Source organism: Coregonus lavaretus (genome assembly GCF_964263955.1).
Source record: "Coregonus lavaretus genome assembly, contig: HAP1_SCAFFOLD_3464, whole genome shotgun sequence".
Taxonomy (NCBI): domain Eukaryota; kingdom Metazoa; phylum Chordata; class Actinopteri; order Salmoniformes; family Salmonidae; genus Coregonus; species Coregonus lavaretus.
This window is the reverse complement of record NW_028156487.1, coordinates 49,556-61,997: the sequence shown is the minus strand read 5'-3', so window position 1 is coordinate 61,997 and position 12,442 is coordinate 49,556. Positions and strand designations below refer to the sequence as shown.

General features: G+C 43.2%; 1 protein-coding gene across 1 annotated transcript; it reads right to left on the bottom strand.

Annotated features, from left to right (window-relative positions):
• Positions 1-391: 391 nt before the first annotated feature.
• LOC311126299 (mannosyl-oligosaccharide 1,2-alpha-mannosidase IA-like) lies at positions 392-7,467 on the bottom strand. Its single transcript, XM_084200308.1, has 4 exons — positions 7,332-7,467; positions 2,688-2,811; positions 2,053-2,146; positions 392-594 (listed from the first exon to the last, which is right to left on the bottom strand). The coding sequence occupies exons 1-4, from the start codon at positions 7,424-7,426 to the stop codon at positions 407-409; spliced, it is 501 nt and encodes a 166-aa protein (XP_084056434.1). The 5' UTR covers positions 7,427-7,467; the 3' UTR covers positions 392-406.
• Between the last annotated feature and the right edge of the window lie 4,975 nt (positions 7,468-12,442).

Genomic DNA, 12,442 nt, shown 5'->3' with positions numbered 1-12,442 from the left:
ATCAGCCTAAAAGGCTAGCGTCAATGGTATTTAAGGAGAAGATATTGTGCTAATTAATGGCTGAGGGATTGGGTGTATGTGTGTGGAGGAGGTTGTGTGTGTGTGTGTGTGTGTGTGTGTGTGTGTCGTGCCATGTCTGTGAGTGTGTATGTGTGGTGTGTGGTGTGTGGTGAGGGAGTGTGTGTGTGTGTGCATGTAGGGGGGTGTTTGTGAGTGTGTGTGCCATATTTGCATGTGCGCGTGTATGTTTGTGACTTTGTGTGCACACTTACATGCATGTGTCATGTGTGTTTGTGCGTCACAGGTTGCTGATACTTGTTATGATATACTGTAAAACTATGCTGAATTCTAAAACCACAGCGATAACAGACGACCTTCACCCATATATCTTTCCATATTGCATATATCAATTCCCTACAGCGGCCCCCTGAAGACAGCAGCAGGTCCCTCTCTGCGTGCTATATGGAATTACTCCTACCTCCAGAGCACTGTAGTACATCTTCTTAGCTTCCTCATCGGTCTTGTCTGACATCAGATATGATTTGATCAGATACTCGTAGAAGCTATCCCCCAGGCCGCCAATGGAAACGTGATCTGGGATAGGAAAAATAGAGAAATCTGACATTATTTCCACACAGGGAGGGTCTTTTTCCCAAACATTATTCTGCAGTCTCACAGGCAGCCGACCTTGGGTTTACTAAACCCAATAACCAATGAGTCAAATAGAATCAGAGTATATGTGGGAATCTCTTGTGGATATGACAGACTGACTGATTTGTAGTTTCATACTCTGAGTAGCCTTTGCACAGAAAATAACTGTCCTTGTGGCTAGCTTTATCAACTACCCACACAGTTGTGGTTTTAATTTAATTAAAAAGTATTATTGGTTGGTACAACTTGAGATATGAATACACTTGTGGTTGTTGATTTTTTCCTCCCACTCAATTTCATGCTAATTCAACAACTCTGGATAAGATACTGGGTTGGAGAGGTGTTTGTGTGCTCACACATCCACACACACATCCATGCATGCAAGCACACTTGCACACCCACCCACCCTCCACCACCACACACTCCTCCACACTGTGAAAGGTTATCACGCAGCGTTCTCTTAGCCCTTGACAACAGAACAGCAGAGACTGGGGGAGAGGTGTGTGTGAATCCGTGCTTTCTGCTCTGTGCCCAATGTGCCCATGCTGACAGAAACACAGCCCGTGCTGAACACCCACTGTCCCTCTCCTTCCTCTCCTCCTCCTTATCTACCTGCTTCATTAACCATTCACCCACAACAACAATTAGCCCCATAATCAGACATTAGGACTAGATTAGGACTTTCAGGCCCACATCTTCAGATGCCATCTCGGCATCTCCCATTTCTCTGCCTTTCAGTTGAATCGGAAAAGATTCAATTTCCCGACTTAATTTGATTCATTATCATTTGAATAACCCAGAGCGAGGCGAGTCATATCACTGCTTGAGACTGACATTGATAGGGAAAGAAAGAAAGGAAGAAAGAGGGATGGATGGCTGACAAGGACGCTCCAAAGGATTTAAATGGGAGAGCTCCTGCAAGGTCGGAGGAGTTTCTGTGTAGAAAGTCATAGGATCAGTTCACAGATGACTAGAGGGTAATAATATGTAATTACGGTGTTTCTGTACAGTATAAAAGAGTATCAGAATCGCCTTTGACTGGGTTAACCAAGGACGTTCTTTTCTGCTGTACTACAATTACAAAGGTGGTGCTTGTATAGTGGCAAAAGCTTTCCTGTGGATATGTAAAAGTGTGGTGATGGAAATTAAGCTAGCCCGCTAGCCAGAGGATTGTACTTTTTAGACCAGGCTAGTGGAAAATGTGGCAAATTAGCCTGCCAGGCGAGTGAAATTTTGTCTTCACAAACATCGCATGGCACAGATTTTGTACCCTTGGCTAGTAGAATGCCACCCGGCTGTCTAGTAGACATTCCAGTCTACAAGTGTGGCTGGCCAGTGCCCTTATGTTCCATGATAATAAGATAATCACGTGTATCTCCTTCAGTGGAGGCCAGTACTCACGTTGGACCCAGTTTCCACTGACAGGACTCAAGAAGTTGGGATAGAGACCGTGAGGCTTCTCGATTTTGTTCAACAGCTTTCGGATATTCATAACCTGCAACACCACACAGTAATAAATACATTAGCTTTGAAGAAAAAATCCTTCTGTAAACTAAAATAACTGTAGAAAGGATTTCAACTTTGGCATCACATATGCTTCTAATTGATTTAAATGTCCTTTGGAAGTATTTGTTCACTGAAGTTGTGACTGACAGCCGAATTAGAAGGAAAACTTATCATCCAATGAAATGTAACATTACATTCAGTATGCCCATTAAAAACATTCACAAATATCCATTAAATAAATTGAAAGTGAAGTTCTAAAGAATATTGTCCAGAGGCTAGAGTAATGACTGCAGCAAGAAAAACACAAATGGATAATGACATACAACATGCACTGATAAGCATAAAATATTTTACATAGTCAAATCTGATATTCTGTAGTAGGCAGTCACACATAGGGTTACAAAATTGCAAAAACGTCCTCAAAGTTCCCAGGTTTTTGAGAAATTCCTGGTGAAGGATTCTAACTGGGAAAGTTTCAGGATTTTTGCAACACAAGTCACTCACAGTATTGTGGGTACTGTAGTATTTACCTTCTCTGTGTAGATGCCATTGTTGGAGAGCTCTGATAGGTGGACAAACTCCAGGTGCAGGGTTCCAAACTCTGCCAGGATACTGCTCCCGGCTGACGCCCAGCCCCAGCTCCAGCTGGTGCCACTGCAACAGAAACCATACCGCGCCAAGTGAGGACCACAGTCAACACACACTGTTACACACTGTTGCACACTCTGGACATTACAGGTGTCACTGTACATACCGCGCCAAGAGAGGACCAGAGTCAACACACACTGTTACACATTGGTTCTCACTCAGGACAATAAATCCATGCTAACACAAAGCATTTTCATTATGTTCTGCAAAGTTTGAATTAGATTGTAACTTTTAAGACTGAAAGTCTTGGACTTAATTAAACTCTGACCAATTGTCAATAATGGGCAAATAAATAGCATTGTAACTTGATATGATGCTACAATTACAGATAAACAATCAACACCAGTGTCAGTAAAGAAAAACATTCAGTTTTGACCTCAGTGTGGTGTCACTTTCAGTAGTTCCCTGCTTTGTCTTTGAGGCAATTTAGTGTCTTGGAGCCAAAGCTTTATACGGTTCTAGTGCACCAACAACTACAATATCTTCAAAATGTGTTTACCTATATTCTGGTGCTGAAGAAAGTAGAGAGACTAAGGTTACGTCCCAAATGGCACCCTATTTAAAACATTGTGCACTACTATTGACCAAAGCCATATGGGCCCTGGTCAAAAGTAGTACACTATATAGTGAATAGGGTGCCATTTAGGACACAGTATTAAGATTAAGCAGGTCTGGATCTGTTTGTCCCTCTTGGGCACCAACCAAGACGCTATCTAATGCATCGCATCACTTGTCTGTGGATCAGAGTGGGAGACTTTACTACCCTCTGTAGATCAATAACCCGTCTACCTCTGCAGAGGTGAGGAAAGCATTAAGTTCACCTTAGAGTCTAAAGCTAGTGCACCAACCAAGTCTGGAGTCAACCAGGGTCACCAATAAACCATGGCTGTGTCCAAAATGGCACCCTAGTTCCTATATAGTGCACTAATTTTGACCAGCACCCATAGGGCTCTGGTCAAAGTAGTAACCTTTAGTGAGTAGAACACTATATAGAGAATGGGGTGTGGTTTCGGATGCAACCCATATCCTTTTGACTTATTTCTCTATGAAAGTAGTGCACTGTGAGGATGATATTCGCAGCCATCTCAGAATAACAGTACGTCTATGTCTAAATTACGACTTCAATGACGTGCTACTACAGTATGACTAACCTAATCAGAGGTGAGATGGAATGTCATTACATTATATTACATGACCTAATCCTACATTAATAGAAAGTGATAAAGTGATGAATGGAACTGAATTAATTAGTGGAGGATGGGGAAAAAAAAGAGAAACTATAGAGGGATTGAAGCAACGAGAGATGTAGTCCTGATGAATATGCTTATTAAAAGTTTGGGGCTACATCATTAGCTGCTCAAGCTAAAGTAAACTCAGGGCCCGTAGAGTAGGAGTGAATGACTTTAGCGCCTTATTGCAAACAGGATGCATGTTTTGGAATATTTTTTATTCTGTCCAGCTTCCTTCTTTTCACTCTGTCATTTAGGTTAGTATTGTGGAGTAACTACAATGTTGTTGATCCATCCTCAGTTTTCTCCTATCATAGCCATTAAACTCTATAATTGTTTTAAAGTCACCATTGGCCTCATGGTCAAATCCCTGTGCGGTTTCCTTCCTCTCTGACAACTGAGTTAGGAAGGACGCCTGTATCTTTGTAATGACTGGGTGTATTGATCCAAAGTGTAATAACTTCACAATGCTAAAAGGGATATTCAATGTCTTTTTTTTTTTTACCATCTACCAATAGGTGCCCTTCTAGGCATTGGAAAACCTCTCTGGTCTTTGTGGTTGAATTTGTGTTTGAAATTCACTGCTCGACTGAGGGACCTTACAGATAATTTTATGTGTGTGGTACAGAGATGAGGTCGTCATTCAAAAATCATGTTCAACAGTATTATTGCACACAGAGTGAGTCCATGGAACTTATTATGTGACTTGTTAAGCACATTTTCACTCCTTAACTCATTTAGGTTTCCACTTTGACATTATGGGTTATTGTGTGTAGGCCAGAGACCCAACATTTCAATTGAATCAATTTTAAATCCAGGCTGTAACACAACAAAATGTGGAAAAAGTCAAGGGGTGTGAATACTTTCTGACGGAACTGTAAATTGGTACATTGCACACTTTAGGAAACTTGCAAAAATAATTCTCAGCTTTAGCATTCAGTAACTTGCAAACAAGTGTTCAATGTTTTCTCTATGCATTATTCATTGTGCTCCTTGTATGAATGTGTTCGCTTCACTAATTACAAAGCATTTAGTTGGAGGTTCTTCAATGTGTTGAGGCCTTTTGGGAGCACCAGCAGTATTCTATAAGTAGTCCAGATATATGGAAGACCACATGGGACATGCTACATATACAAGTCAGCACATAGGCAGCATATTAGTTGTGCTATACTGAATTCCCTTGCTGTTTGTTTGTGTGTGTGTGTGTGTGTGTGTGTGTGTGTGTGTGTGTGTGTGTGTGTGTGTGTGTGTGTGTGTGTGTGTGTGTGTGTGTGTGTGTGTGTGTGTGTGTGTGTGTGTGTGTGTACATTAAATATCATTATGGGGCAACATCGTTTCTCACTGAGCTATAATGAAATCCCTTGCTGTTTGGGTGTAGGTGTGTGTGTGTATCAAATAAAATAAAATAAAATAAAAATGTATTTGTCACATGCGCCGAATACAACAGGTGTAGACCTTACAGTGAAATGCTTACTTACAAGCCCTTAACCAACAATGCCGTTTTAAGAAAGAATACCAAAAGAAATCACACACAAAAATACAATATCAAATAATACGAATAATTAAAGAGCAGTAAAAATAACAATAGCGAGGCAAATGGGTAGCCATTTGATTAGATGTTCAGGAGTCTTATGGCTTGGGGGTAGAAGCTGTTTAGAAGCCTCTTGGACCTAGAGTTGGCGCTCCGGTACCGCTTGCCGTGCGGTAGCAGAGAGAACAGTCTATGACTAGGGTGGCGGGAGTCTTTGAAATTTTTTCGGACCTTCCTCTGACACCGCCTGGTATAGAGGTCCTGGATGGCAGGAAGCTTGGCCCCAGTGATGTACTGGGCCGTACGCACTACCCTCTGTAGTGCCTTGCGGTCGGAGGCCGAGCAGTTGCCATACCAGGCAGTGATGCAACCAGTCAGGATGCTCTCGATGGTGCAGCTGTAGAACCTTTTGAGGATCTGAGGAACCATGCCAAATCTTTTCAGTCTCCTTAGGGGGAATAGGTTTTGTCGTGCCCGCTTCACGACTGTCTTGGTGTGCTTGTATGTGTGTGTGTGTTTGTGTGCATATGTGTACAGCATGCGTTGCGTGTATGTATGTGTAGTTTCTGTACATATACGTTCCTCTTCTTACGTGGATATAATTTATAATGGGGGAGTATCGTTCCTCCCCATCTGCACCCAGGGTTCATGTTACCCATCTAACTGGAATTAGCTCTAGAATCAGTTAATTACATTTGCCAGCAGCTGTCTGCTTAGACGGGCGGGTTAATTGGAAGCAGGTGGCAGGCAGAGGTGCCAGAGAGATGTCTTTTTAGAAGATAAGATAGTGAAAAAATCTAATTAAAAGTGTACAGTATCTTAACTATGTAAGGGTGGTGGGTATTGCATATGGGGGTCCCAATAAAATCGCACAGATCAGGGTCGAACATGTTATTTCATTTGTGGGTTCAAGACGAGGCCACAAATGTTAAACATTTCAAATGCAAACAGAAGTATAAAAAATGCCTTCTTACTGTAATGCAATCCAGCTAAATGCGTTGGTAAGGTCTCATACAGTGCATTCAGAAAGTATTCAGACCCCTTCCCATTTTCCACATTTTGTTACGTTACAGCCTCATTCTAAAATGGATTAAATAAATAAAAATCCTGATCAATCTAAACACAATACCCCATAATGACAAAGCGAAAACAGGTTATTATAAATTTTTGCAAATGTATTACAAAAAAACAAACAGAAATACCTCATTTACAGAAGTATTCAGAGTATCCTTGAGATGTTTCTACAACTTGATTAGAGTCCACCTGTGGTAAATTCTATTGATTGGCCATGATTTGGAAAGGCACACACCTGTCTATATAAGGTCTCAAAGTTGACAGTGCATGTCAGAGCAAAAACCAAGCCATGAGGTCGAAGGAATTGTCTGTAGAACTCAGAGACAGGATTGTGTCGAAGTACAGATCTGGGGAAGGGTACCAAAAAATGTCTGCAGCATTGAAGGTCCCCAAGAACACAGTGACCTCCATCATTCTTAAATGGAAGAAGTTTGGAACCACCAAGACTCTTCCTAGAGCTGGCCGCCCGGCCATCAGATTTTTTTTTTTAAACCTGTTTTTGCTTTGTCACCATGGGGTATTGTGTGTAGATTGATTAGGGAAAAAAACAATTTAATCAATTTTAGAATAAGGCTGTAACATAACAATTTGTGGGAAAAGTATAGGGGTCTGAATACTTTCCGAAGGCACTGTATGTGTTTATAATAGGATACTGTAGCTAGGGGGTCATGGGGGCTGGTGCCTAGGCTCACCTGCCCAGGTTGATGACTCCACGTGGGATACCCGTTGGTGTGTTGAAGGCCGGTAGCAGCTTCTCCCCAAGCACCATCACTTTCCTCTTGAACATCTACAAGAACAAGGAAGGAGGGACACTTAGTAAACACTCACAGAAACACACAAAGACAGAGGTACACACACCTGTGCAAAAACCAGCCCCCACCCCCACAGAAGTACACACCACTCCCACGTGCCATCAACACAGGCATATTTTCAACTTGGCCCCTGTAAGAAAAACCTTTTTGGTTCCAAGTACAGAACCTTTTCACCAAACAAAGAACCGTCAAATAACTCTTTCTTCAGATGAAAAAGGTTTAATGTAGAACCCTTTGATGTAGTGTACAGTCAAACACAGAGAGTAGAATTAGAGTGTAGCACCAGCCCCAATACTTTCCAGATGGCTTCCCAGCCTCTCTCAACAAAGCTAATTATGTAGAACATAACAAACCCAGGGACAACGGAGAGATGGCGCTGCTCTGAGAAGGATTAAAAGCAATCTCATTGATGTAATCCACAGCAGTTCAATTAAACCTACACTCTCTCTGCTGCCTGCCTCTTGAAAGCAGGGCCAAGGGAGGGTGAAGCACTGTCTCAAAGTAAGATTAACAGGTCAGACAAATCTGCATTACCTGCCGAGACAGAGTTAGAAGGAGAGAGAAGTAGAGAGATAGAAGAGAGAGGGTTAAATAGTGAGAGAAAGACAGAGAGTGCTGGTTTTAGAATTGAGATGCAAGGCTGCTAACAGAGAGAACTAGAAAGAGAGAGAGGGAGAGGGATATCGTTTGTGTGTGTGTGCATGCGTACGTGCGCGTATCAGATCTTTGGTGTGTGTGTGTTAGGGTTGGGCGGTATACAGATTTCCAGACCTTCATAACGTACCATACCGGGGAATACGGTATTACCGCAGTGCACAGAAGGGGCGCTACAGTGGGGAAAACAAGTATTTAGTCAGCCACCAATTGTGCAAGTTCTCCCACTTAAAAAGATGAGAGAGGCCTGTAATTTTCATCATAGGTACACGTCAACTATGACAGACAAATTGAGAAAATAAAATCCAGACAATCACATTGTAGGATTTTAATGAATTTATTTGCAAATTATGGTGGAAAATAAGTATTTGGTCACCTACAAACAAGCAAGATTTCTGGCTCTCACAGACCTGTAACTTCTTCTTTAAGAGGCTCCTCTGTCCTCCACTCGTTACCTGTATTAATGGCACCTGTTTGAACTTGTTATCAGTATAAAAGACACCTGTCCACAACCTCAAACAGTCACACTCCAAACTCCACTATGGCCAAGACCAAAGAGCTGTCAAAGGACACCAGAAACAAAATTGTAGACCTGCACCAGGCTGGGAAGACTGAATCTGCAATAGGTAAGCAGCTTGGTTTGAAGAAATCAACTGTGGGAGCAATTATTAGGAAATGGAAGACATACAAGACCACTGATAATCTCCCTCGATCTGGGGCTCCACGCAAGATCTCACACCGTGGGGTCAAAATGATCACAAGAACGGTGAGCAAAAATCCCAGAACCACACGGGGGGACCTAGTGAATGACCTGCAGAGAGCTGGGACCAAAGTAACAAAACCTACCATCAGTAACACACTACGCCGCCAGGGACTCAAATCCTGCAGTGACAGACGTGTCCCCCTGCTTAAGCCAGTACATGTCCAGGCCCGTCTGAAGTTTGCTAGAGTGCATTTGGATGATCCAGAAGAGGATTGGGAGAATGTCATATGGTCAATTGGTAAAAACTCAACTCGTCGTGTTTGGAGGACAAAGAATGCTGAGTTGCATCCAAAGAACACCATACCTACTGTGAAGCATGGGGGTGGAAACATCATGCTTTGGGGCTGTTTTTTTGCAAAGGGACCAGGACGACTGATCCGTGTAAAGGAAAGAATGAATGGGGCCATGTATCGTGAGATTTTGAGTGAAAACCTCCTTCCATCAGCAAGGGCATTGAAGATGAAACGTGGCTGGGTCTTTCAGCATGACAATGATCCCAAACACACCGCCCGGGCAACGAAGGAGTGGCTTCGTAAGAAGCATTTCAAGGTCCTGGAGTGGCCTAGCCAGTCTCCAGATCTCAACCCCATAGAAAATCTTTGGAGGGAGTTGAAAGTTCGTGTTGCCCAGCGACAGCCCCAAAACATCACTGCTCTAGAGGAGATCTGCATGGAGGAATGGGCCAAAATACCAGCAACAGTGTGTGAAAACCTTGTGAAGACTTACAGGAAACGTTTGACCTGTGTCATTGCCAACAAAGGGTATATAACAAAGTATTGAGAAACTTTTGTTATTGACCAAATACTTATTTTCCACCATAATTTGGAAATAAATTCATAAAAAATCCTACAATGTGATTTTCTGGATTTTTTCCCCTCCATTTGTCTGTCATAGTTGACGTGTACCTATGATGAAAATTACAGGCCTCTCTCATCTTTTTAAGTGGGAGAACTTGCACAATTGGTGGCTGACTAAATACTTTTTTCCCCCACTGTATATATATACATATATATATATATATATATATATATATATATATATATATTATAATAATAATACCCCCGTATACAGTATAGAGTACCACAGTATGAGTCATAAAACCCATAAAACCTAGCAGTCAAACAGGGAAATGGTTTCAATCATTTTCTTTCACCATTCATTTTCCTCATAGGGGATTTTAGAAACACTTAAAATAAGGGCTGTACTAATTAGCTGCTAATGTGGCTATCATAAAGAACTACAAATACCATGGTGATCTGGACAGACTGCCGAATTGAGGCAAAGGTAAGAATCTCTGGATTAACTGCCTAATGTTAGCAAAATTTAGCAATGAATAAATTGGCCAAATGTCTTTCAACTGACAATTCTGTGAACTGTCTTGTTAAAGTTTTAAATTGACACAATACCTTTTAGCAAAGGTATCAGCTAGAGATGACTTGCAGGGATTTGTACTTATGCATGATGTCTACTCTTATGCATGATGTCTGCTCGCCTGAGGTAGAGTATCTTATGATAAGCTGTAGACCCCACTATTTACCAAGAGAGTTTTCATCTATATTTTTCATAGCTGTCTATTTACCACCACAAACCAATGCTGGCATTAAGATTGCACTGAATGAGTTGTACAAGGCCATTAATCAACAGGAAAACGCTCATCCAGATGCAGCGCTCCTAGTAGCAGGGGACTTTAATGCAGGGAAACTTAAATCCGTTCTACCTCATTTCTACCAGCATGTTAAATGTGCAACCAGAGGGGAAAAAACTCTAGACCACCTTTACTCCACACACAGAGACGCATACAAAGCTCTCCCTCGCCCTCCATTTGGCAAATCTGACCATAACTCTATCCTCCTGATTCCTGCTTATAAGCAAAAACTGAAGCAGGAAGCACCAGTGATTCGGCTAATAAAAAAGTGGTCAGATGACGCAGATGCTAAGCTACAGGACTGTTTTGCTAGCACAGACTGGAACATGTTCCGGGATTCTTCAGACAGCATTGAGGAGTACACCACATCAGTCACTGGCTTCATCAATAAGTGCATCGATGATGTCGTCCCCACAGTGACCGTACGTACATACCCCAACCAGAAGCCATGGATTACAGGAAACATCCGCACTGAGCTAAAGGGTAGAGCTGCCGCTTTCAAGGAACGGGACTCTAACCCGGACGCTTATAAGAAATCCCGCTATGACCTCCGACGAACCATCAAACAGGCAAAGAGTCAATACAGGTCTAAGATTGAATCATACTACACTGGCTCTGACGCTCGTCGGATGTGGCAGGGCTTGAAAACTATTACAGACTACAAAGGGAAGCACAGCCGCGAGCTGCCCAGTGACACAAGCCTACCAGACGAGCTAAACCACTTCTATGCTCGCTTCGAGGCAAGCAACACTGAAGCATGCATGAGAGCACCAGCTGTTCCGGACGACTATGTGATCACGCTCTCCGTAGCCGATGTGAGTAAGACTTTTAAGCAGGTCAACATTCACAAGGCCGCAGGGCCAGACGGATTACCAGGACGTGTACTCCGAGCATGTGCTGACCAACTGGCAAGTGTCTTCACTGACATTTTCAACATGTCCCTGACTGAGTCTGTAATACCAACATGTTTCAAGCAGACCACCATAGTCCCCGTGCCCAAGAACTCTAAGATAACCTGCCTAAATGACTACCGACCCGTGGCACTGACGTCTGTAGCCATGAAGTGCTTTGAAAGACTGGTCATGGCTCACATCAACAGCATAATCCCAGAAACCCTAGACCCACTCCAATTTGCATACCGCCCCAACAGATCCACAGATGATGCAATCTCTATCGCACTCCACACTGCCCTTTCCCACCTGGACAAGAGGAACACCTACGTGAGAATGCTATTCATTGACTACAGCTCAGCATTCAACACCATAGTGCCCTCAAAGCTCATCACTAAGCTAAGGATCCTGGGACTAAACACCTCCCTCTGCAACTGGATCCTGGACTTCCTGACGGGCCGCCCCCAGGTGGTAAGGGTAGGTAACAACACATCTGCCACACTGATCCTCAACACGGGGGCCCCTCAGGGGTGCGTGCTCAGTCCCCTCCTGTACTCTCTGTTCACCCATGACTGCATGGCCAGGCACGACTCCAACACCATCATTAAGTTTGCCGACGACACAACAGTGGTAGGCCTGATCACCGACAACGATGAGACAGCCTATAGGGAGGAGGTCAGAGATCTGGCCGTGTGGTGCCAGGACAACAACCTCTCCCTCAACGTGACCAAGACAAAGGAGATGATTGTGGACTACAGGAAAAAAAAGAGGACTGAGCACGCCCCCATTCTCATCGACGGGGCTGTAGTGGAACAGGTTGAGAGCTTCAAGTTCCTTGGTGTCCACATCACCAACGAACTATCATGGTCCAAACACACCAAGACAGTCGTGAAGAGGGCACGACAAAGCCTATTCCCCCTCAGGAGACTAAAAAGATTTGGCATGGGTCCTCAGATCCTCAAAAAATTCTACAGCTGCACCATCGAGAGCATCCTGACTGGTTGCATCACCGCCTGGTATGGCAACTGCTTGGCCTCTG